Here is a 26,343-nt window from a genome sequence, read left to right as displayed (position 1 = left end):
AGTAATTGCACCCTCAACTTAATAACTGGTTTTACCACCCCTGGAAGCAAGAACTGCAATCAAGTATTTGCAGTAACTAGTGAGTCTTCCACAGTGCACAATTTTTGTCCCACTCTTCTTAAATCAGCCACATTGGAGGGTTTTTGAGCATGAACAGCCTGTTTAAGGTCATACCAACGATCTCAATCAGATTTAAGTCCAGATTTTGAATAGTGCTCTCCAATGCCTGATGTTTTTCTTTTTTTCTTTTTATTTTATAGTCATTCAGAGGTGGACTTACTGATGTGTTTCAGTTCATTGTCCCGCTGTATTGCCCAAGTGTGCTTGAGCTTAAGGGTAACAGCTGATGGCTGGACATTCTCTTTCAAAAAATTTTGGCAGAGCGCAGAATTCATGGTTTAATTTTCCCCAAAGTCTTGGGGGTCATCAAAATGTTTTTTGGCAGATATGAATCAAGTGTCTTCTTTGTGGTTAGCAGTGTTTTTCTCCTTGAAACTCTCCTATGAATGCCATTTTTGCATCTTTTTCTTATTGTTGAATCATGAACTTGAATCTTAACTGAGGGAAGTGAGGCCTGCAGTTCTCTAGATGTTGTTTTGGGTTCTTGTGTGACCTCCTGGATGAGTCATTGATGCACTCTTGGAATAGGTAAGCCGGCCACTCCTGGGAAGGTTCACCACTGCTCCAAGGTCTCTCCATCTGTGGATAATGGGTGTAATGGTGGTTTCCTGGAGTCCCCCAACCTTCAAAGTAACTTTGTAACCCTTTTCAGACTGACTTTGAATGACAGAATGACTCAATAAATGAAATAACCATTTTTAAAAAAGAAATTTTTTTATTAACTCTATTTGTCTTTGGCTAATAATTTTATTAATTCATAAGGGTCTGGCAGTAATCAGATCTGGGTGTGATTAATGAAACTCAAAAAGCTGTGTGTGTGTGTGTGTGTGTGTGGGGAGGGGGGGGGGGGGGGGGGGGGGCTCACTTCCCACAGCACTGTGTATATGTATTATAACCAATATCCTATAGTACAAAATTTTAGGGAATTTTTAAAACTTTATCTGTTATTATTTTGAAAACAGGAGAACGGATATACTAAATAATTGATTTGCATTAGCTAATTATTTACAAATAATGGTGAAGCTATGTTATCGGACTGTTACTTTTTCTGGAATGTTCTATTATGAAAGTACAATTTGCCTCAAAAAAACCATGCAAATTACGATAGTTGAATATCAATAACAAATCATGTCCTTACAGTAAAAATCAATTACATAAGTATTTTTTTAAAGATACGATTGAAAATCATTCCGACTCACTGTCACATGTACAAACTGACTAAACACATGCTCCAGTGTACTGTTCCCACCGTGCAATGACGAAAAGCACTGAGTGTGTACGTAAGAGAGCGAGAAGGACTTCCGGTATCTCCAACCAATGAGGTGATTCCACATGCGGGCACCGAACACCGCATTCGAGAAGAAACGCTATTGGTGCTGATGAGGACGCTGCTGATTCCGCAACACACAGGCAAAGCGGGCGACGGGAGCCAAGCTGCAACTTACCCACATGTTTAAATCATCCATTCGGACGCAATTTTTCCGGGAGTCGCTGTTTTAAATGAAAGGGACAACATTAACAACATCCAGCTGAGACAGCAGCGTTGATATGGTTTTTTTCTCCAAGGTCTCACGAGGCAGCTAGCGAAGCAAAGCCGGCGAATTCAAGCAGAGCCAAAGGACCAGAGGCAATAGTTAGCTAGCTTTAGCCAGTTAGCCGCTCGCTAGCCCGGGAGCCGCTAATTTGTCCACTCTCGCCGCACACCTGTGCGCCGCGCTATCCTGTGTTGGAACTACTTAGCTCGTAACACTCATCGCTGTGGGTTTCCGCTTAAATATATATCTATTTTTAAATTTCAATTACGGTGACACCGAAGGAGGGGGAGTTAGAAAACCCACCTTGATAGGTTGAGGTTGGAACCAGCCAACTAAGCGGTGTCCTCAAGTGGCCATTCACCATGGACAACGCACACACAAAGACGGTGGAAGAAGTTTACAGCTTTTTTAATGTGAACGAAAGCACGGGTCTGAGTTTAGAAGAAGTGAAGAAACAACGGGAACGATATGGGCCAAACGGTAAGGAGCTGGTTTACATAGGTTTGTTCAAAAACAAGAAGCTATTCTCCCGGCGCCGCGTTATGGCCCATGGCTCCAGATATGTAACAGGCGAAAGAGCAAAAAGGAAGCTTACGTCACCATGTGCATGTTGAAATACTGGAAACCATCTCTTCTGTGACCAATTTTATGAGCAACTTGTCTTTATCATCCTACTACAGTATCATTGGCTGTTGATGTACTTCACTTGTGCTGAAATATGCTATTATGTATCAACTGCTTAACTTTAACTGCTTGTCCACCTTTTTTGCCTTCGTTATGAATGGGATGATCTACAGAACTACCAGCGGAGGAGGGTGAGTGAACCATTCTGGATGCTTTGGGGGGGGGGGATGACATGCATATGTTTAAAATGTATCACACTTAAGTTTGATGTTAACCCTCCCCAGGTAAATCACTTTGGGCACTAGTGATTGAACAGTTCGAAGATTTGCTTGTGAGGATCCTTTTACTTGCTGCCTGCATATCGTTTGTAAGTATAACACATGTTATGTTAGCAGTGCGGGTGATGTGTGCAGTGGTCTTTCAGACAATACTGGCTATTCATAGTGGTAATAATCAGTGAAGAGGATGTGACACTTGTACACTGGCAGTATTTTAATGATAGAATAGTGAGAGAGTCATTCATATGGAATACTTGAATAGAAGCACTCTCTCGCCTCAAGACTGATTACTTAGTACAAAATGTAATACTAAAACTTGGCTTTCAGCCAGTTGAACATCATTTATGTTCATTTCTACCACCATCCTTCTTTCAACCGCTCAGTGATGAGTTTAGAAAGCTTTTTTTCCCCTTTTCTCTCCACAGTTCAGCTTTGTCAGCCTACACATTGTATATAGTTATCATTTTGCAATTGATTCTGTGCAGATTATAGCTTAGGAAGAAAACTGTTCAAAATAAGAAAAGAAAGTCACCCAGAATTTGTCTGGTGACAAAACCCAGATTCATATTTTTCTTTTTTCTGATTCTGTGCAAACACGGCATTGCTCTTGAAGCTAATCATAAATTATCGTGGCTTCTTCAAGCATGTTGTTTTTATAGAGATTCTGTTAACACATCAATGCTCCAGAAGTCTGTAATTCAAAAGGAGCACTGACGCTGAGGCAGTTTGAGAATGGGTGAATCTGCCACTGTAACAAGTCTGAATGCGTGGCGTGTTGTTGACAAGAGCAGCAAACACTTGGCTGTTATAAAGAGAGAAGGCGACAGACACATGAGAAGTCGGTATACTTCAGTGGTGATTGATTTTACTGGTAACATACTGCTACAGTATAGCGAGGACTAATATTTGGAGTCATTAGTTGTCCGGTATGAACAAACATAACTTCTGAATGCTTTATATTCTTACCACCAATAAGTGGCGATCCCCAGCGTAGAGTATGCTTGACACAGTGGTAGGTTGAGTATCCTGTGGCTCTGCTTCTACTCAAGGATTGGCCACTCTCCCATTGGCTCAGACTATCCTGAGACACCAAGGCATGGTGACAACAGCCAGCTATGCTTTTCAGAGCTTATAAATCATCAGCTGTAGTACTCGGCCTTCTCTCAGTCACACCACATGCAGACACATTTACTTCAGTGTGAATATGAAGTTATATGCAGACATTTGTTAGATGTTACATTAAAACATTCAGGAACTGATGGGTGGAGTGTAAATTTCTTTAGTATAAAGTCTAAATTTGATGTTTGATTGGCAGTGTTGAAATAGGTTGGAGTAGGAGAGAGGCAGTTGACACACTTCTCTCCTGGCACAGTTTCTAAAAGAAGGGAAAGTGATTAATACCCTCTCACACACTTGGCCCCGTTCGCAATGCTGTCAGAAGCTGGCTTGGTATAAAATTTTAAATGATTATTGATGATTAAAATAATTTTTCCAACCACTATTAAGGCAAAGTGAGATTCTACCACAACTCCACCAACAGGCAAAGTTCATGGCAAACAGTGTAAGGAAATAACAACATGAACCTGACAATTACTATTGTCCAGAAAGTTGATTGAAAGGCCTCAAGTCCAAATTGTAAGTAACTGATCATAAATAAATATTCAGTGTAAGCCACAGTTTGACTTGTTTAATTTTGTTTGGCTGTGAGGTTATGTTTGCTGGTTTCTCACATTTAATTGATTTATTGAGTTCTTTTATAATATTTGTTCTATAAAAGGGTTGTAGCATTTCATGTGACATAAAGCTGGAGTCACTGCGCTTGTGGAGCTATTTGTCTTGGGCCATTAAATAGACAATCAGCTGAAAATAGCTGTGACCTTTTCACCTCCCTTTTCTCCATTCATGTGAATGACGCAATGTGGTGTTCAGCTCTGATATTTTCTGTTTCATGTTGTGATTTCAAAAGTCCTTTGTATTTTGATTTGGTTGTAAAGGGGCAGGTTTTGTGAATTTAGGCATCTTCACCATCAAGCCTGCAAGCTTGTTCTACTCGAGTCAACATTCTTGCAACTCTGTGAAACAAAGTAAACTCAAATGATACAACTTCAGTGAATAATCTAAAATATAATTCTGTGTAAATACTTTTTCTGACATATGCTAGAATATTCATTACTGGGTGTTCTTGGGTAAAAATATGCCATATCATCCCAGGCCAGGGACTTTAGTGTTACTTATAGCTCACACTTAAATATAAATTGCTTGCATTGTGTTTGATTCCCTTAATTTCTGTTTTGTCTGCAGGTCCTGGCCTGGTTTGAAGAGGGAGAAGAAACCGTTACAGCCTTTGTGGAACCTTTTGTTATCCTCCTTATTCTCATCGCAAATGCCATTGTAGGAGTTTGGCAGGTAAACGAAATTGCAGTTTTGAATCTGACTTCACATGGGTCATTAAAACTTGGCTACCTGAGTGAAATTTTCATGTACTGTTATGAATACTCGGCTTCCTTGTAAGCAGATAGGTTTTCCACATAACATCACACTTAGCTTAGATTTTAACCAAATCTACTAAATGGTGCTTAGTGGGGTGAGCAGGGAGTAGTTTTTTTTTTTTTTTTTTTTTTTTTCCCTACCAGTTTCTGTCTTGCCAGTTATTCATCGTGCCATTAAAAAGCTCAATATCACAAAAATATGCATAGATGTTGTGTAGCTTGTAGAAGTCTCTCTTAAGAGGAAACTAATAATGTTATGGACAAAGAAGGTTTGATCAGATTACCAGTCTCCATTATTCAGATTATCTGACAACTTATTTGCACTTCTTCCTGTCTCCTCATCCTACGTATGCTTTGCAGTCAGAATAAATCTGTCCCCTCTCCATCAACCCTTGTATTCCTAGTATTAGTTGTTAGACTACATCAAGACTAGTTTGGATTTTTTTTCCTGATATTGCCTGTTTTTTGTTTTGTTTTTGTAAGATCCAAACAACATTTCAGAAATGAAGAAAACATAACCTACCAGACATAATGTTTTATTGGCTTCTTATTTAATTTTATCAAAGGATTATCAATGTCTGAGGAACAACTAGGGGTAGCCCTTCATGATAAACTGCGCTTAATATCTGTAGACAAATTAACTTCTTCCCTGGGGTCAGGATTGAAAGATCAGGCGTTTTGTTAAATAGGTTTTCTTCTCTCACTCGGTGCTGATGTAATCCAAACTGCACATTTGCTTGTTAAAGCCACCTGGGGATAAAATTCCAATTTACTATTTTGATTTATTTATGTGATTATAAACCACACCACACTATATTTCGTCAAAGACACCTGGTAGGCGGGTGTATCTCCGCTGGATTGCCTGTAAAAGTAAATGTTCGTTGAACAGTCCTGCTGAGGCTTGTGTAAATGGTGAGCTGTTAAGTGCCTGTTTGCCTTTGCTTATTCCTACAAAGCCACTATGAATGATGTAGAATGGAAGGGTGATCTGTTTGCTGCTTATCATGTTGGTGGTGGTTTGGCGCCTGTAGTTTTGTATATGTTGCTTAGCTTCCCTTAACTGGCCTCACCTTTACTGGCAGCCATTTTAAGAGCTTTGTATCCATTTTTCTGTGCTCCCTTACAAAGGTCATAACTTGTGTGCCTGGTCTTGTTATGTCTATTCATGTGCAGCCTACTTACCGCTATGTTAAGAGTTGCCACTCAAACTATGCAGTCTGTAAGCGATCGGCCAGACAAAGAAAAGTGAAGAATGGTAAGGAAGGAAAATGGTGAGACTGAAAGGAATATTTGGGAAAACTGATGTAAAAATGCAGCTGTAGTATTTAAAATAAGGACAGTTTTACATAAATTAGGGGTCCTTTGAAGGTAACTGTAAAGTGTTTCACTTCTGAAAATGTAGCATTCCTACTATTTCAGCCTTTTGCAACACCGCAGTGTTTACTCTGCTTCACTTCCTCTCCTGGTTCACTTTGTCGGTTTGCTTACATAAAGATAACTCTCCATTATGTACATTGTGAATAGCTGTACACTGACTATCCGAGAGTCGTTTTAGTTTCACCTCCCTTTTCATCCTCAGCCTCTGAGCTGCATGTGTGGTGCTAGCTTGTTTTTAAGTCGAATTCCTGTTTCTACTTTTAAGGAACGAAATGCAGAAAATGCCATCGAAGCCCTTAAGGAGTATGAGCCAGAGATGGGGAAGGTGTACCGCCAGGATAGGAAGAGTGTCCAGAGAATCAAGGCAAGGGACATTGTGCCTGGGGACATTGTGGAGGTGGCAGGTAAGACTAAAAATATCAGGTGTACACTAATATAAAATAATATTCCAGATGTTGTTAGATGCTGCCAGCTTGTCATGAAAAAAAGCAAACAACAAAATTAAACACACTGTTCAGGATATATTGTGAGAAATTTTTCATCTTTTTGTCGCTTTGGTTCAGGTCATTGAAATCGCAACAGGAAGTGCAAAGCAACATAACGATTGTTAGATTTATTCATGTTTTTTTTTTTTCACCATGCTTTTCTAACAGGATAGAATGTAATTTCCTATTGATTGGTCTACATCAGTATCTGGTTTTAGTTTCCTTTTTTAAACTGATTGCATGCAGTATTGGTAATTCTTATCTAAAAACTTAAAGCTGTTTAAAAGCATGGCTGTAGTCCAGCAGTCATGTGCTATTGTTAAACATAAGATGATTACAGCTCTGTAAACATAACCAGTTATGATGTGCTTTTTACAGTGTTCAACATGTAGACACACAGCTGATCTCTCATCCTGTTTATCTCCCTAGACTATTTCAGAATAATTGTAGTACCAAGTAAATTATGCAATACAAGAGCAGCGGTTCAATCTGTTATTGAGCGTTAGTTGGCTGACCTCAGCTTGGATAGAGCCACACATGTTTATGCGTTTTGCGTCACTGCTCCTCATTACTCTGTGTTGTGTGTTTTCTTACCAAGACTTCATTTGGTCTCTTTTTATCTTTTATCTTTGTTCTTGTACTCTGTCTTGGGTTGTATATTTTTTTCCCTTTATTCCAGAGGAAAGCTTAGAGGAGTGTGTCTGTAATGTTTATCACAAGCTGACAGAACGGTTGTAGAATGAATGAGGATCCACTGCCTCTAAAGTAAATGCTGTGCTGTGCTCTGACAGATTTGTACTTGAAAAACTATCCCAGTAGGGCTGTTCGATATAACGATATATATCAGATGACAATATAAAAACGTCTGTTTCATTTTACGCTATCGTTTGTTTCGTGGTGTCGCAAAATAAACTGTTTACGGCAATATTTTTTCATCGTTTTGATGGTCACTGTAGTGGCTTTATTAATTTCTTAAAGTTCTCTCTTTCGCTTATATTTTATATAACCACACTACGGCACAAACGGCGGCCTTTACAACTTATGTCTAAAAATGTATAGTTTCATATATCGGTTAAAACACTCGACTCCAGCTACATGACGCGCAGCTGGAAACACTTCCCGCAAGTCAAGCTGCCCGAGATTCACAGAATTTACAGAAAATGTTACATTTTTGTGATTTATATTGTTATCGGGACGATAGAATTCTTATATTGGGATATGAGATTTTGGTCATATTGCACAGCCCTAAATCCCAGTATAACCTGATGGATTATATTCACTTTTTGTTTTTATTTTTTTAAATTTGCCACTCTTCACTCATTTTGTCATGATATGATAAGTTACAAATGCATCCATCATATCATGACAAAATGAGTGAAGATAAACCAAAATGTAATTGCTTCTGCCTGTCTGACATGACCTGAATAGATCCACTAAAGATAAGTATGAAGTACTTTAACCATATATTCAACAATTATTAACATTCAGCAAATCTGACATTTTAGTGGGACGGTCACTAATTCAAACAGCCCACTTTGCAAGCTTTATCAATGCAGTTAGATCAGTGTGATTTAGGGTCTGTGATAACAGGATGTTTGCGTGGCCATTAATGAGATAAATGGTTCCTTGAGTACTGACAATAACATGATTAACGAATTGTGTGCATATGTTTTTGTTATCAGTGTTGGTGAAACCAGTAAGTTGTATGTGTTATAAAACAGGATAGTGATGGGTATAATGTCAGTTGCAAAGTACCCTGCTGGACTGGGGTGCATGTGGTTTATATCTTTCTTTCACAATCTCCGATGCTTTGTCAGACCAGTTGTGAAATGCTAAGCTGAAGTGTGTGCTGAGTGTGTGAATTGCTCTGGTTTTGTGCCTTGCAGTCCGTCATTTGTATAGACATTTTTTTTCTCACTCTTGCTCTCTTTTCACTCACTATAATCCATAAGAGCAGTTTCTATTAGGGCTGAACGATTATGGAAAATAATCTAATTGCGATTTTTTTGCCCCAATATTGCGATATGCGATTATTTTTTTAAGGTCTTTGTCTTCTGTATTATTAAACAAAGACAAGCAATACATCATATACTATGGCCAATACTATATTACATTAATTTTAAACTGTTCTTTCCTGGAAGACAGACCTCTGTTATGATGACATGAGGTGATGCATGAATTGATGACTGACATTTTTATTTAACTTCTTCAATCACAACAGTATATTTGAACATACACAATAGTTTATTTTTAGCTTACAAACATCTGAGCATAAAGTGCTGACAAGGAACCCTGGTGTAAACATTAAAATGAAAGTCAGTACAATGTGCAGATTGCAGAAATATACATAAACAAAATCAGTGGCTTTACCACACTCAGTTTTTCGACATCTGTGAACTACTAGACAGTCATTCAATTAAAAAATAATATTAAATAAATAAAACTAATAAATAAAAAATACACACATCTTACTGATCTCTGCAGTCAGTAACATTACACATAAAGTGCAAACATAATAGCAATTGTATAAACACACACACAAACACGCCTTTAAAATTTAAAGGCGTGAAATTGGACGGTCTAGTTCTGATTAGCGTCACCGCTGTCTCGGTGGAGTTTAATAAACTCGGCCGTCTGCTTCTTGCTATCTAAAATATAACCAGACACTGGCGTAAATTCTCGACTGTCTCATACTTCTGTTTAATAAGTTTTCTGTTTGACGTTTAGTCAGCTGTGTGAAAACCAAGGAGGAACCCACCCGGGGGATTAATAAAATTTTATTTTATCTAATCTAATAACTTTAATCTCAGCCAAACCGATTTACTCACGAACAAACAAAACACTGAAAAAAGCCCAACAATAACATTTTTAGGTTGTCTAAGTGACTTATATATTACGTTTAACCCGAGCAGCGAAACTCCGCGGTGATCTGAAAATGATGTGCCGGGAGTTGTGCCGTTCTCGGCCGCATCAGTAACCCTCGAGCTCCCGGCTAGCTGTCGAGCTGGTGGGTAGCAGACGCCTCTGAAAACGTCGAAGCACTTTTGCAAATATGGGATATCTTGATAAACCGAGCAGATATTTGATGTTTACACAACTACTTTCTCGCCTGAAAATATGTTAAAAGTTTATTTTGTGACCCAGAAAGATTAGTATGAGTAATTTTAAAACTTAGTAGCGGCCGCCATTGTTGGAAACTGGAGTTTGGCTGGGCCGCGCTATGAATTCTGGGATATGGTAGTAATTTGGACAGCCTTCGGCGCGTCGCTGTGACGTAATCGGTCTACAAATGCGGCCTCAGGAGGATGCAGCCCATGAATTTGGACATGTCCAGAGTATAATCGCAGCCTTTGCGGTTAGAAAATTGCACTTGATCATGTCGCGATATTATCGCAAATGCGATATATCGTTCAGCCCTAGTTTCTATCTCAAAATTGTCTCAATAGAAACACTAGTTAGTTATTCATTATTAAATTAAATTGTCTCACAGCTGATATTAAACAAAAATCCAGTCTGAGTAATTTTTGTGAGCAAGAGGGTCAGGATCTGGCATTGTCTGGGTATAGCTGCTGCTACTGAGAAGAGCAAGCTGTTACTGGATGCCCTTGCTTTTCTAAAACTACTGTGAAAGCAAACATTAAAAATGTCTCCGATATATCAACATTCAAAACTGAAAGCAGTAAACACAAATTGGTAGAATGAGTTGATGTTTTATGGAGCTCTGATATGCAAAGTTCAGGCTAAACACACTGGCCATCCATTATATTAAAAATGGAGCCACAACAGTGACTGATTAACATGGTGGTAGTTTGAAATCAACTCTGAGCAGAAGTTAGCAAATGGGGAAGGAAAAAAATTGGTTTACCCAACAGTCATTGTTGCATTTTCCAGTGTGAGTGGAGTCTTTCTCCTACTTAAAAAAATAAATAAAAAAAATGTATCAGGCCAGAAAGGCTGACGTAAAACTCCTTAAAATCACTCTGGAAATTGTCCTATTAAAAAAAATTGGTGTGATAAGCACACATTGAACAAACAGTTAGCCTGTGCGTTTCACCGTTTTCCATCATAAATATTTTCAGGTGTGTTAGTTTGTACCAGTGTACTCAAACTGTGGGGCAGACCTCACTGAGGAATGTAAACAAGAGTTTGCTGATGCAATTACTGACCTGTTATTTGCACAAAATTCAACTTGCATCTTTCTTTTTCATTTTTTGGTTAATGATTGATTAAAAATGTGGAATGGAGGGCTTGAACTATTTTTAACATCTGAATCAGGGCATGCCAAAAAACATGATGGCTGTTGGTGTAGATGGAGATTAACTGCTAAAATGCTCATCTTGTTAGAGATCAACTTTCCCGTTAAAATCTTTTTGAAATGGAAACACATTGGTGTCAGTGTAGCAGCAGCTGATTTATTTTATAGGCTTTGTTCTCTTAACTGCGTACTTCGTTTCCTGCGTTAATGTACTGGTTTTATTTGCTTTCTGCACTCGACTGACGTAAGAGACAATTCTTTGTTTTGTTTTTTTTCTTTCTTGACATATAAAACCCATCAGCTCTGTTCTCATTGACTTACAGTTTTAACCCCAGCCTTTGGCCAGTGGTCACCATTAATGTGTTTTAGCCCAGAGGAAGAGACTAGACAGGATGTAACATGTAGAAAAGATACAGATTCAATTTGATGAATAATTTCTGCTCCAGATGGCCAGATTTCCTCTCTCTTTCAGGAGTGCAGGATGGCCTGTTTATTGTCATCACCCCTAGGTATTTCTTTGTTGATTTTTGGCCACGAGAGAGGAAGAGGAATAAATTAAGGAGAACAGAAAAGTTGACAAAAGTATTGATCCATTGTTGTAACTTACTAAACATTACATGAATGGACAATGTCCTGTGTTTGTGTGTCCTTAGGGGTTGTCTTGAATTTTCCCCCCCCCAAATTCTTGAAAGAAGTAGAAGTCATTGGGGAGGTGGATGAACTCATGAAAGGTCCCAGGAGACTGGAAGCCTACGTGCTAGCACATCAGAGAGTCTGAGTCACTGGGAGAGAAAATATACAGCCCTCACTGGACCCCCTGTGAGTGGGTGCTTGTTGTCTTGATTACAGACAGATTCATACATCCTGAAAATTCAGGCTATATTTTAAAGTCACATTGAATCATGGTTTTGGTCCACGATAAGGTTGGAAAGTGGGAACACAGACCCTGAATAGTGTCTGAAAACAGCTTCTGTCTTTAGAAACTGATGTGGCCTAATCGGTTAAGTTGCTGCCTGACATTTGTCCTGCACTCGAGGGAGCAGATAATACAGATAAAACCCTTTTGTTCACAAGGGAAAGGAAGGGGGTCCCAATCCCAGGGGCTGTCCACTCTGGAAAAAATAAAATGCCTCTAAGTTTATACAGCTGCAGTCCTGGGTGACTGCAGCAAATTTTGTTTTGTAGATAATTGAAAAATATTTAGAGTAATTACTCTTAACAAAAGGAAACAGCCACTGCACAGAGGCACTGTTAACTGCAGTTTATGCTTATCGACCTAATATTAACTAATGCATGCTTTTCCTTTTGGAATTAAAATACGATCACAATTCCCAGATAAGCAAGCTTGTCATGATGATGAACATATTGTACATCGTCATTGGGTAATGTATGCAGTTAAGGGTCTTACTGTTGAATAGCATTTATAGTCTGTGGTTGTAGGCAGAGTATTCTGTGTATTGTCTGTGAAAGTGGGTTAGTCTGCTTGCTGTGACCTTATTCCTAGTATACACCAGTGGATTGAAAATAGCGACATGCTTCACTGTTACTCTAAGGTAACAACAAAATAAACTATCACAGCTATGCAGATGACACACAAATATATATCACAATGTCACCAGGAGACCGAGGCCCTGTACAGGCTCTTGGTAAATGCATTGAGGAAATCAATGACTGGTTGTGCCACAATTTTCTCCAGCTAAACAAAAACAAAACTGAGGTAATAGTCTTTGGCGCCAAAGAAAAACGATTACAGGTCACCAGAGAACTTCAATCTATACATCTAAAAACCACAAACCAGGCGAGAAATTTGGGTGTAGTGATGGATGCAGACCTAAACTTAGAAAAACACATTAAGACAATAACAAAGTCAGCTTACTGTCACCTCAAGAATATATCAAGGATAAAAGATCTGATGTCTCAACAGGACCTGGAAAAACTAGTCCATGCGTTCATCTTTAGTAGGCTTGATTACTGTAACAGCATCTTTACAGGTCTACCTAAAAAATCAGTCAGACAACTACAGCTCATTCAGAACTCTGCTGCTCGAGTCCTCACTAAGACCAAAAAAGTGGACCACATCAGTCCAGCTCTGAGGTCCTTACACTGGCTGCCTGTCCGTCAGAGGATAGACTTTAAAGTTCTGATGCTGGCCTATAAAGCTCTGAATGGTTTAGGACCAAAATACATCAATGACCTCCTGACCCAGTATGAACCATCCAGATCCCTCAGGTCATCTGGATCCGGTCTTTTATCAGTTCCCAGAGTCAGAACCAGACACGGAGAAGCTGCATTCAGCTTTTATGCTCCTTATATCTGGAACAAACTCCCAGAAAGCCTCAGATCAGCTGAAACACTCAGTTTATTTAAATCCAGGTTGAAGACTCACCTGTTCTCAGCTGCATTTGAATAAAGCACCAAATCCACACTTTAAGCTTAAATTTCAAAACTTACATTTAACTACTGATTTTATCTACTGTTCTGATTTTATCTGTTTTGATTTTATATACTGTTGTTTGTTTGTTTGTTAATTAGTTAGTTAGTTTATTTGCTTGTTTTAATCAATTTTAAATCATGCTTTTTATTTGTTCTTGTTTCTAATGTCTCTGTAAAGCACTTTGAATCACCTTGTTGTTGAATTGTGCTATACAAATAAACTTGCCTTGCCTTGCCTTGCCTAAGGTAGGAGGTTTTCTAATTAGTGAGTTTTAAAAGTCCCACAGGGCCTTCTAATATTTCCAGTGACTACAGTTCCTAATTTCTTTTTTGTCCTCCCCCATACTGCACTTGTTCATCTTCTTCACTGTCTCATATCTGTTAATGGTATTTCGTTTGCACGCAGGTGACGATGATAAGGATTTTGACAGTGTTTGGACAACTACAGAACCAAATTTGGTAGTACAGCTGGTGCAGTCCACGAGCATTACACTTAACATGAACCCAGCATTAACACGCTACAGTAATAACATTTTTATATGAATTGTGCGCTGTACACATGATGTGAAATGGTGTGGTGATCAGCTTATATTGGTTTAGTTTTAAGTAGAATTTCCTCGCTTAATTCTGTTGGTGGCAAAAGCTGTCACCAACTCACGAGACTTGTCTGAATTAACGAGCTATCTGTATGCAAGGACATGTCATATTTGTTTCTATTTCAGCTTATCTGACGTAAAACGGGTTTTCCTTGCTTAAAAAAACTTTTTTACTATCCCCCTCTTCAAATCCAGCTGCATGTTTTCAACTGATCAAAATAGTTTTCCCATTTTTGGATGTGTGGTTTGCAGGACTCATCTAATCCCTCTTCCCATTCCTCTCCTACATCCTTTTTCTCTTCCTCTTCTCTGAAGGGTACCGCAGGCCTAAGGGTTGGTTTACAAGTCTGTCATCACTCTCCATTATCCAGGGGTCTATTAAGAGCTTCTGGGTCATTGCTTTTACCTTTACACTTTTAGGCCATGTGATGTTTTAGTGCATGATGAAAATAGTGTTAGTGTATATTTGAATCCAAAGTGGCTTTAAAAAAAACACAAACATTTAATTTAAAAAACATTTTTAAGGTGAAGTTTGATACCTGAAGCACAAGTCTAGTAAGACTTTTTAAATGTTTGTATTTCCAGCCTCATCCCTGAAACGTTCAGTAAGTCTTTGCAGATCAGACCCACCTGCATGAGGAAATCATACAAAGTAGTGGTTGCTAATAAGTCTGTTGCTTTAATTGTACTTACTGTATTTATTCAGAGAAAACACTAGTTTGAAATTTGGTGTGTATTTGCATTTTGTGATCGTGTTACTGGGGCTCACTGAAGCCCGGTGTTAGTGGAAAAAATGAGCCACGATCTACTTGCATCCTGTGCAGGAGATGAGTGGAACATTAATCATTTTTGAATTCATGGCGCTCTCAGGCTTGAGTTTGATTATTTTATTACTCCCAGGGAGCATGAGATGGGATAACATGGCAGTTCATGTGTTTAGCATTTGTGTGTGGTGATTAATATTTATTTATAGCTTTTAACCCAGGTTTTCCTTTTCATGATAAAATACTCTAAATTTAGTAGAGTATTTTTACATGTGGGGTATGTGCATGCCTCAGCATAATGTTGCATCGGATAATTACAAAACTGCTTTTGTAAGTTGCATTGTTCAAAGTATCTATTCATTAGTTGTCAGTCCCATTCAAAGATGCATTTAAGTTGTTAAGAGGTACTTAGTTATATCCTGTTTTGTTTCTCTCCACAGTCGGCGATAAAGTGCCTGCAGACATCAGGCTCACTTCTATCAAGTCAACCACACTGAGGGTAGACCAGTCGATTCTTACAGGTAATTTCAGAGTTCAGCCATTTGCTTTTTTAAATATTTACTTTGTATTTGTGAGCTCTGTGTCGTACCCACAAAGAGTGATTGTACATATACCACCATCTTTTAATGCTTTTCCATAGCTTTATATTTTATGGTTTCTTTCTTGTTCACGCATTGCTGCTTTTTTTTTTTTTAATTTATTTTTTCGCCCAGCTACCTCTGACCTTTTGATCAACCCAGACATGTAACAGCAGGAATAAGCACCTTGTCTCCTTTTCTGCACATTTCATTGCACTTAGTTGTCATGGCTGCTCAGCTGTGACAAAAATGAGTGATGTGAATAAAAGGTAAATGGATGATTCTGTGGGTGGATAATTGGACAATGAGGTAGATGGAAAGAAAAATAGAAGGGGAGAATATTGAAGGATGGAAAATGTAGGGGAGAAGAGTTTATGTGAACCAAGTCCTTAAATCGCTTGTCTTGCTCCGCTGCCTTAATTGGTAGCAAATTCCATGGGATATTTTAGTGTTTGAGCTATTTTTCTCCCCTCTTTCCTTCCCCATTCATGGCCATGCCGCCTGTCAAATGCTCCCTGCCTTACTCTATCAGAAAATGTGCAGTCTTGCACAGTTGATTACACACAGAGACATACACACATCAGATGAGGGGTTTGAAAGGCAGTGGAATTGCAGTATTTGATAATTGTCGGGCCTGCTCAGTCAGCTGCAAAGCCTTTTCTGCACATATCTGCCCAAAATGTCAACCAACCATCACAAGTACCACTACATGCTCTGCTGTGTAGAAACTGTGCGTCTGCTTCCCATTCTCTTATCTTTTGTTTTCCTCTACCTGCAGGAGAGTCTGTGTCTGTGATCAAACACACAGACCCAGTGCCTGACCCGCGTGCTGTCAACCAGGACAAGAAGAACATGCTGTTTTCAGTGAGTCACTCACTAGACCATCTTAGGTGGTTTGGTGTCATTTTACACTTTTACGCTTTTTTTTTTTTTTTTTTTTTTTTTTTGAGGGGGAGCATGATTCCTCCTTTCCATCTTTTCTATCACCCAGAGCACACCTATAAAAGCAACAGTGTGCTGCTATTTACATTTTAAGCGTCTGTTTTTGAAATTTGTTTATAAAAGTTACTTCTGTGCGTCTCTAACTGGTCTCAGAGAAGTAGTTATTGACAAAGGGGAAAAACTGTCTTAAGATTTTTAGTTTTCTACTGCCTCTTTATTTTCCCTCATTACTCCACCAGGGTACCAACATTGCAGCTGGTAAGGCTGTCGGTGTGGTGGTTGCCACAGCTGGCAACACGGAGATTGGCAAAATCCGAGATGAGATGGCTACAACGGAGCAGGAGCGTACACCCCTGCAGCAGAAGCTTGATGAGTTTGGGCAGCAACTCTCCAAGGTTATTTAAATTGCATTGTTTTGCTTTTTTAAAAATAAATGAATAAAAATCTAATGTTTATTCCATTTGATATTAAAAGATCTTTAAATAAAAAATAAATTTTTAATTCAAGGTTATTTCACTGATCTGCATTGCTGTGTGGATCATCAATATTGGACATTTCAACGACCCGGTTCATGGAGGTTCCTGGATCCGAGGTGCTGTCTATTACTTCAAGATTGCTGTGGCTCTTGCAGTAGCTGCAATTCCTGAGGGTAAGCTGGACATTTGCAAATGTAGTTCTGTCCTTGATATGCTTGCTTCATTTTCCACTACTTCACGAGACGACTAAAGAATTTTCATCATTTAATAATCCTCTTTTCTGCTGTGGCTCCGCTGTTGCTGTTTTGCAGGGCTGCCGGCTGTCATCACTACCTGCTTGGCTTTAGGAACACGGCGTATGGCCAAGAAGAATGCTATTGTCCGCAGTTTGCCCTCTGTAGAGACCCTTGGCTGTACATCTGTCATCTGTTCCGACAAGACTGGCACACTGACGACCAATCAGATGTCTGTGTGCAGGGTAAGAAAACAGTGGGCAGTCGTTTTGAGTGCATGACGGAAGGAAGATGGATCGTAGTGTATCTTTAGTGGATTTAATGTATTTTTGTCACACCAACATCTAGGCACATCAGCGAATCTGAGTTTGGTTTTGGGGTTACTGCTAAGTCCACACTGAGGAAAACTGGTTGGAATCTCTGTAGATTGGTTTTTATGTGCTAAAAATGCCTCACTGTGGATCTGTTAAATGGTATACCACTGTAATTAAACATTATGTGATTATGTTGAGTGAAAATAACTTAATGCGGAGTTTCCTAATATTTTCTGGACTCTGAACCCAGCAACTAGTACTGAATTGTGGTAATATTAACTAAACACTGTGTCACTGTTTGACTGTAAAATTCCCCCAATTCGTCTTTAAACATAGTGATTTACTGAGCAATAAAGCCTACTCGGGCTGAATGGCTAACAATAACACAATGAAAGAATTGAGTTTTACATATTTGGGGATGAAATGAGATTCAGAATTACAGGTGTTTCTTTTTTTTTTTTTTCATCCCTTATTAGTGCATGAATAATTTTATACTGCATCTTTTTACAGTCTGTTGTAGTACAGCAGAATATGTATTCTTCCCCCCTTTTCCTTCCATCTTTTTCAGTGCTCTCAGCCCCCACCCTCATTCAGGCAGCATGCTGATCAGTATGCAGTAGTTAGTCACTTGCAGCAAAACCAGTAGAGTTGCGTAACTGACCTTGTGTCTCTTTCGGCTGCCCCTGTGTCTCTATCCCTTGCTCATCCTTTAATTTTCTGCAAGCTACCTCTGCAGTGGCCAAGATGCTGCTGTCCAACTAGGGCACTACTGAAATTTGCTGCCATGAGTGACCGAAGGCTTCTCTTCAGTGCAGTGCCCTTTTCTTGTTCTTGTGTTTTGTGTAGGACAGCCAGTGACGTCACTGCCTTTTGAAGTCTTGCTAGTGCCTGAGGATAGTGCAGCCATAATGCCAGCTCATCATTTTATTCAGATATTTCTATTTTCATCCCCTGAGCAGCTTTGTTCTGCTCCTCTCAGTTTGGGGCAAATGTGGAATGAATAATCCATGTATGTTTGAATTAATGCACACTTCTGAATGACATTCCTAACAGAGCTAGTGCTATCTGCCTGAAAACCTCTTTGTTTCCTCTCATGTTATCCTTGCTCTTGTTTTCTGACATTTTTGCCATATTAATTTTATGTTTAAGCAATATTTATAGGCTGTAATTATGTGTTAGGCAAAGAATCCCTGTGTGGAGTCCTAACTTGTTGTAAGATGACATTTATTGAACCCTCCCATCAAAGCCCTTTGTGGTGTCTGCTTTGGCTCACCATTTCATCATTACACTCTGTTCAATGTTAGAGTGGACTGAAGGTTTCTTTGATGTCGATTGTAGTCTGATGCCATCTGCTGGATGCAGTGTGCATCAGTCTCTCAGCTTTCCCCCTTTGCCATCTTCGGACTTTGATACTCGAGTTATAATGTAATGAATACAGCATTGCACACATTGGACAGGAGGAGCTGGACGTGATAGTGGAAGACGTTGAGTTTTTCATTGGGAGCGATGAAATGAGTACATCAGAAAGACGGCTTAGGTTGAGCATTTTGGAGAAAAGAGTTACAGAAGTAAGGTTGAGATGGGTTGGTGGATGTATTGGACAAAGGATGTTGAGGAAAGGGTGAAGACCTCAGAGGTGGTTTGTGGATGTAGTGTGAAAAAGGACATGTCTGTTGCTGTTTTTCTTTTCTTTTTTTTATTGTACCTCTTACATTCAGAACTGCAGAAACCCTGAAAGTTACTTGATGATCTATCCATCTCACTGTATCTCTAATCCCTAGCAGGGAGACGGAAGCGACCCCCTAAAGGGAGCAGCCAAAAGTTATTTATACAGACAATAAATATGTTATGTGTGTTTCAAATATTATAATAAATTCAAAAATGTTTCTTTTGTTCCTCTAGATGTTTATCATTGATCGGGCAGAGGGCGATCACTGTTCATTAAAGGAATTCACCGTTAGCGGCTCCACATATGCCCCAGATGGACAAGTGTGAGTATTCAGTCTTCTTCTATGCCTCTAAGTTTTATTTGGGGCATCTTATAGCAAGATAGACATAAATGCTCAATTTCTATTTCTGCAAATGTGAGTTTCCTAACTGTTCCTCTGATATTTTTTATTTTTTTGTTTAGATTCCATGATGGAAAAACAGTCAAATGTTCCCAGTATGATGCGTTGGTGGAGCTGGCCTCTATCTGTGCTCTCTGTAATGATTCCTCGCTGGACTTCAATGAGGTTTGCAGTATTAATGGTTCTTGATCCTTGAAATGACATTTACATGTTTTGTGTGGCAATTTCCACATAAAAGATTAACATTGGTTGTTTTTTCTTCTTCCCAGGCCAAAGGTGTGTACGAGAAGGTGGGTGAGGCCACAGAGACGGCTCTCACATGCCTGGTTGAGAAGATGAACGTGTTTGATACAGACGTGAAAGGCCTCTCCAGGGTTGAGCGAGCCAACGCCTGCAATTCTGTATGTAATTGAATGCTTTAAGTCTGCTTTTCCTTCTCTGTCAGTGTGCAAAAATGTACAGCTTTTCACTTTATTAGAGAAATTCTTATTGGTGGTTTGGTTTTGTTGCATATTTAGGTGATCAAGCAGCTGATGAAGAAAGAGTTTACCTTGGAATTTTCCAGAGACAGGAAGTCTATGTCTGTGTACTGTACTCCTAACAAAGCACGCTCCTCAGTTGGCAAGATGTTTGTGAAGGTAAGAAATGCAACTACTATGCATTATTACAGGATTTGAAGCCTTGACACAGCTGCATGTTAAATTATTATCTTAGAGGTTGGTCTTTGCCTTTCTCATTAACTGATTTGTTCCTGTTCATAGGGTGCTCCTGAGGGAGTGATTGACAGGTGCACGCACGTTCGTGTAGGCAGTAACAAGGTACCCATGACCCCTGGAATCAAGGAAAAGCTAATGTCTGTGATCAGAGAGTATGGAACGGGCAGGGACACCCTGCGCTGTCTGGCTCTGGCCACACGAGATAATCCCCTGAACAAACATGAGCTGATGTTAGATGACTCCTCTCGATTTATCGAGTATGAGGTGAGAGCTGAAGCAGATGGATCGGATCACTTTATTATCTGAAAGCAGTTTTTTGTTTTTTTTGTTTTTTAAAGTTCCTTAATCTGTGATTTTCTTATCTTGCAGACTGATCTGACATTTGTGGGTTGCGTGGGCATGCTGGATCCTCCCAGGGCAGAGGTGGCAGCCTCTGTTAGGCTCTGTCGTCTCGCTGGCATCCGAGTAATTATGATTACCGGAGACAACAAGGGTATGTGACAGTTGTATCTGAAAAATTAAAAGCGAAACAAATCAGAACACTCTGCTACTCTACAGATAATAAAAAAACATGGCAAATACGGCTTAACCAGCTTGTTTCTTTCCCAGACGCCTGAAGTAATAATTACTGCGTTCTCATGTATATTCCAGGGACGGCTGTGGCTATTTGCAGGCGCATTGGTATTTTTGGAGAAGATGATGATGTTTCCAGCATGGCTTTCACTGGCCGAGAGTTTGATGATCTGTCACCTGCGCAGCAGAGAGAGGCTGTGGTCAAGGCTCGCTGCTTTGCACGGGTTGAGCCTTCACATAAATCCAAGATTGTTGAGTATCTGCAGTCCTATGATGAGATCACAGCTATGGTAAGAAAAAATGGTGTTCTTCAGTCGTGCATGCACGAAAGCATCTAAAACCAACCGTGCCATTTCTTTTCTAGATTTTTAATGTCTTATACCTTTTGGCTTTGTCACAGTTTTCTGCTGTTTTTCCCTTTTTTTTGCTTAGATTAAAGGAGCACTTGGATAAAGACGAGTTTCATTTCATTTCAGACGAGTCATTTATTTCAGACTATAAAACTCTGAATATTTTCCTGTCCTGCTTTTCATTCTCTCCTCAGACTGGTGATGGTGTAAATGACGCCCCTGCTCTGAAGAAGGCTGAGATTGGCATTGCCATGGGCTCGGGTACAGCTGTGGCCAAGACCGCCTCTGAGATGGTGCTGGCTGATGACAACTTTTCCACCATTGTTGCTGCAGTTGAGGAAGGAAGAGCCATTTATAACAACATGAAGCAGTTTATCAGATACCTCATCTCCTCAAATGTGGGCGAAGTTGTCTGGTGAGAATGACTTGCTTTTACAAACACACTTCATTCTTCTGAAATAAACACACATTATGGTTTTAGGGCACTTGATCATTTGTCATTCCTCTTTTTTTGTGCAGCATCTTTCTGACTGCAGCTCTGGGCTTTCCTGAAGCTCTCATTCCCGTCCAACTGCTCTGGGTCAACCTGGTGACTGATGGTTTGCCTGCCACCGCTCTAGGTTTCAACCCACCAGACTTGGACATCATGAATAAGCCTCCACGCAATGCTCGTGAGCCGCTCATCTCTGGATGGCTTTTCTTCAGATACCTAGCTATTGGATGTAAGTAGTGAAAATCAAAGAGTGTACATATGCGCTATGTGATACTCTGCTTTATACTGTATACAGCAAATAATTTGCAAGACGGCTGCTGCTACTCCTATATGTTTAAGTTTTAATTGCTGTTTCATGAGCATCTGTGTTATTGTCTGTGTATGAATGATTTTTTCTTTGTGTGCGTCAGGTTATGTTGGTGCTGCCACTGTTGGTGCTGCTGCCTGGTGGTTTGTTGCAGCTGAGGATGGACCAAGGATCACCTTTTACCAGCTGGTAGAGCTTAATAACGCTATCATGCTAATTTGCTGCACTTTAATATGCCAGATTCTTCTGTTGGAGAACGTTGCTGATCTTTTTTTTCTTTCTGTCTCTTAGAGCCATTTTCTGCAGTGTGGTCCAGAAAATCCAGACTACCAGGGCATGGACTGCAAAGTGTTTGAGTCTCCTTACCCGATGACCATGGCCCTGTCTGTACTGGTCACGATTGAGATGTGCAATGCCCTTAATAGGTTAGGCATCTTTCCCAGCTGTTGATCTTCAGCTCCTCTTTTACGTTCACTCTCCGTGTGTGTGTGTGTGTGTGTGTGTGTGTGTGTGTGTGTGTGTGTGATGTTGGGAAATAAAGATTCATGAGTTTTTCTTTTCGAGTGAGTGACTTTTTAACAACCATCACCATTTGTCTGTGTTCCTCACAGCGTGTCAGAGAACCAGTCCCTGCTGCGGATGCCTCCGTGGGAGAACGTGTGGCTGCTGGGAGCCATCTGCCTCTCCATGTCCCTTCACTTCCTCATCCTCTATGTGGAACCTCTGCCAGTGAGCATTATTTTTCATTTTGACACAAAGAGTTTGTTTTACTGTCATCTGGATGCAGAGCACAAGAAAAGAAACATTGCTGTGTTGGCAAATTTCCTAATTCTGTTACTTTGTTCATTGCTGTTTCTGTTGTTTCTTCTTTTCCAGATCATTTTCCAGATCACACCCCTGAATCTGACCCAGTGGCTTATGGTGCTCAAGATCTCGCTCCCTGTCATTCTACTGGACGAACTGCTCAAGTTTGCTGCCAGGAACTACCTGGAGCCCGGTAAAGACCTGGAGAAGCCTGCCAACTCCAAAGGCTGCTCCCTGTCTGCATGTATGGAGGGAATCTCGTGGCCCTTTGTGGCCATTTCCCTCCCGTTGGTCCTCTGGATCTACAGCTGCGACACTAACATGGCCGACATGTTCTGGTCCTGACTGACTTGAGCACAACCTCGACTTTTCCATTCCCCACCCACTGCCATCACTTCCCTCTTTCCCTCTCCTCTTCTCTCTCTGCCTCTGTAATGTGCGTAGCTAGTGCGTGTGTGTGTGCATTTGTAGAGTTAGTGTGTGTGCCTCTGCGTGCCACCACGTGCGTGAGAGAAAGGACCAACTTTGACACATAACAAATAATATAAAATGTTAACACTGAGAAGACGTCTGTTTTGAGGTGGTATAGGAATAATGAATGGGTGAGGCTTTAAATGTGAGTGTTAGAAGACCATCACTCCCATAGCTGTGGACTTTTTTTGTTGCTGGTGTGAAAGAAAATGTACCGTTGCCAGTTATTATTTTTGTTCATGTCAATATTGCCTTTATGGTTCATATTTTAATGATGGTGGGAATAACATGTCCTGTGTCACTACAGTATAAACAGCAAAATTCGGTCTTTTTTTGTTTTGTTTCCCTCTTGATGAAAAGGAAAATTAGGATATCAGAAATAATTTGATCTGTACAGAGACTGAACACTATTTTATGCAACTTTTTTTATGGCTTTGTAAATTGTTTGACCAGCGTGGCTTAGACATACCGCCTTGATTTATTTTCTGATGTTTACCATTGTGTCTTCAGTATAAACTCAGAACTCTTTCAGAGAGGACGAGCTCCATGTGGCAGACAAGGACGGGGGGGAAGGTTTGGGAGTGAAACATTTGAATGCTTAGCTAACAACAAAAAAAGACAACAAAAGAAAACCTTTGATAAACAAAAGCCGCATGTCCTGTGACAAAGCATGAACTGTATGTGTTTCTCATTCTAATTTAATTGTGTATGGTCCCCCATGTTAGAGCGAAAATTAACTTCATAGATGTTTTTTGTTTTTTTAACTATAATGATCGAAAATAAGTAAGTTTTTCTGCACTGGGCAGAGCACAGCTACCTCAATATAAGATTTTTCTTTTGCTCATCTTGAGATACTTTTCCTCAACAGTCTTGCTAAAGCGTAACATCTGAGGTGTGCCCCTATTTGCTTGTGCAGAAAACAACGGACAAAATCTCTCGTCCCTCTAACATTTTAAAGAATATATTTTGTGTTGATTTGTGACATTAACTTTATTTGTGTGTGTGTTCTGAGACAGAACTGGGTGGGGATGTTGTAAGGTGACTACCATCTCCATGGCGTTTGATTCAAAGGATCATAATATTAAAATTTTAAGGAAGAATACTAATACAGCAGCTGCTCCAATGAATGGACTTTGGATTACAAATTAAAAAACGCCCAAATGTTGTCATTTTTGTTTTTTTACTTTAAGAAAAATACACTCATGAACCCTTTGAATCAAGTGTTTTCTGTCTTTATTTAATACAATATAGACCCATGATATTCAATATTATTCATATCCATTTTTTGTATGTGCATATAATACTTGAATACAGACCATTTCAGACATGTGAATGCTTCGGTTTTCTTGGCACAACATTGCAGGCATGAGCTATTCATGGCATAAGAACCTGTGTGTTTGACTCTTAGACTATTCTTTAGGGGACTTAGTTTATGTTTGGTATACCATGCTTTACAGTAGTCTGTACTCGTTGGATCAGAGCCTATTCAGTCTACACTCATCTTAAGCATCACTGTTTGGAAATTCTGACGTGAGAAAAGCCCATCATTAGCATGTGTTTTGAAGCCTGGGTTTATTCGTGCTTGTGCGTGTTCCTCTTAACAGCTGTGTGCTTTTTTTTTTTTTTTTTTTTTTTTTTTTTTTTTTTTTTCTTTCTTTCTCTCCTTTCTCCCCCTCAATGCCTACCACTGGCCACCCTGTCACTAGAGTGAGTATCCATTTCCAGATATGCTAAATTAACAAGAGAAGACTCTTATAAAACAAAACGAATGGGTGTCTTGTTATTAAATTGGGAAGCATACGAGTAACTGAAGGGATGCAAGGGAGTCTTTAAGGACTACCAGTACATAGACAAACAGAACAACTTGGCTTTGGCCACATGCCACTACTGTGAATGCCACCGAGTGCTGTTCTTTTCACCCCTCTCACACTTGCTTATGTTCACGAAATCCTCTCTTGTGGTAGAAAATGTACAGTGTAACAAATAATGGGAATACTTGTCACCATTTTTAAGAGTTTTGTGCTAACTGTTTTTCCTCTTCCTTTTTTAGGTTGGCTCTCATAAATGCTTCGTATATAAGAGTAGCCTCTAAAGTTGCAGCCATCCTACAACCCAGGGTGTCCACTCACTCTGGCTTCACACACCTCAGACACCATGATGACCAGCAGTATGTACCGTTGTGCAGACAGGAAAAAAAGTAAATAATTAGGACACGTTTTACAGTAATGAGACCAAATATGTAAGGATGTACTTCAAAAGGGTTTGGGAGCTTATCCTAGCTCCTTTTGCCCAATGCATCACGACACGTGACCACATACTTCTCGAGACACTTGTACCTCCGCGTGCAGATGCTAAATCATCAACACTTATGTTTTGTGTGCAGGGAACTTCTTAACGGCCTCAACGATCCCTCTTGCATGATGAACATATTTCCAACTTCCATGGTAGCTTGTCACATAGAGAATCTTTAAAACACTGGGTTGAATGGTCTTAGGTCTACATCAGTGTAAAAAATAGGAACATTCATGCATGCGTTTCAGCTGTATGTAGGCTTTGCAGTTTGTATTTATAGATTCTAATGTATTATAGTCAGATAACATTAAGATATATTGCAAAAATCACTTTTTATTGTAATGGTTTGGGTAATTTGCACAATATTAATGTGGATAAATGAGTGATGCTAAACTTGACTGTACTTTGGTCATTTGAATTTTACTCCTACTGTAGGCTGATCACTGACCCATTTACTTTGAAGAAGTCTTTTGCGATGAGTACAACAGACTGACACTGATTCATTGGTAATCCTGCAATACAACAGTGTTCTGTTTTCTTATTGCCTCTGTATAATTCTGATAATGTATCCTTATGAACTGCTGTAAAACTGTGATCTAATTCGGGGGAAGGGACGGTAGAAACTCTTCAGCCAAACCTGGTTGAAGAACAATAGTAACCATATTTTAATAAAACAAAACAAAAGACGATCATTATTGAAGACTTGTAATGGTTACCATGCATTACTGAGGTTGTGATTTCAGGTAAATAAAAATACATAGCATTTGAA

The 26,343-nt window shown here is 39.6% G+C and overlaps 1 protein-coding gene across 2 annotated transcripts; it reads left to right on the top strand.

The window, feature by feature from the left end:
- Nucleotides 1-1,453: 1,453 nt before the first annotated feature.
- atp2a2b (ATPase sarcoplasmic/endoplasmic reticulum Ca2+ transporting 2b) lies at nucleotides 1,454-26,343 on the top strand. 2 transcript variants are annotated; one of them, XM_004538257.6, is made up of 24 exons: nucleotides 1,454-2,135; nucleotides 2,453-2,470; nucleotides 2,564-2,646; nucleotides 4,859-4,963; nucleotides 6,689-6,827; nucleotides 15,397-15,477; nucleotides 16,313-16,398; nucleotides 16,716-16,871; nucleotides 16,984-17,125; nucleotides 17,264-17,430; nucleotides 19,402-19,490; nucleotides 19,631-19,733; nucleotides 19,838-19,969; nucleotides 20,087-20,206; nucleotides 20,330-20,548; nucleotides 20,654-20,777; nucleotides 20,936-21,147; nucleotides 21,402-21,622; nucleotides 21,727-21,929; nucleotides 22,111-22,196; nucleotides 22,299-22,432; nucleotides 22,619-22,736; nucleotides 22,884-23,004; nucleotides 25,333-26,343. In XM_004538257.6, exons 1-24 carry the CDS (start codon nucleotides 2,018-2,020, stop codon nucleotides 25,344-25,346), a joined length of 2,991 nt encoding a protein of 996 aa, XP_004538314.1. In that variant the 5' UTR covers nucleotides 1,454-2,017; the 3' UTR covers nucleotides 25,347-26,343. The 2 variants fall into 2 exon arrangements, 1 of the variants encoding a protein (XP_004538314.1); XR_190854.4 differs by having other exon boundaries at nucleotides 1,455-2,135; nucleotides 22,884-24,989.

Source organism: Maylandia zebra, linkage group LG7 (assembly GCF_041146795.1).
Source record: "Maylandia zebra isolate NMK-2024a linkage group LG7, Mzebra_GT3a, whole genome shotgun sequence".
Lineage (NCBI taxonomy): Eukaryota > Metazoa > Chordata > Actinopteri > Cichliformes > Cichlidae > Maylandia > Maylandia zebra.
The sequence above is the reverse complement of the archived record's forward strand: the minus strand, read 5'-3'. Positions and strand labels throughout refer to the sequence as shown.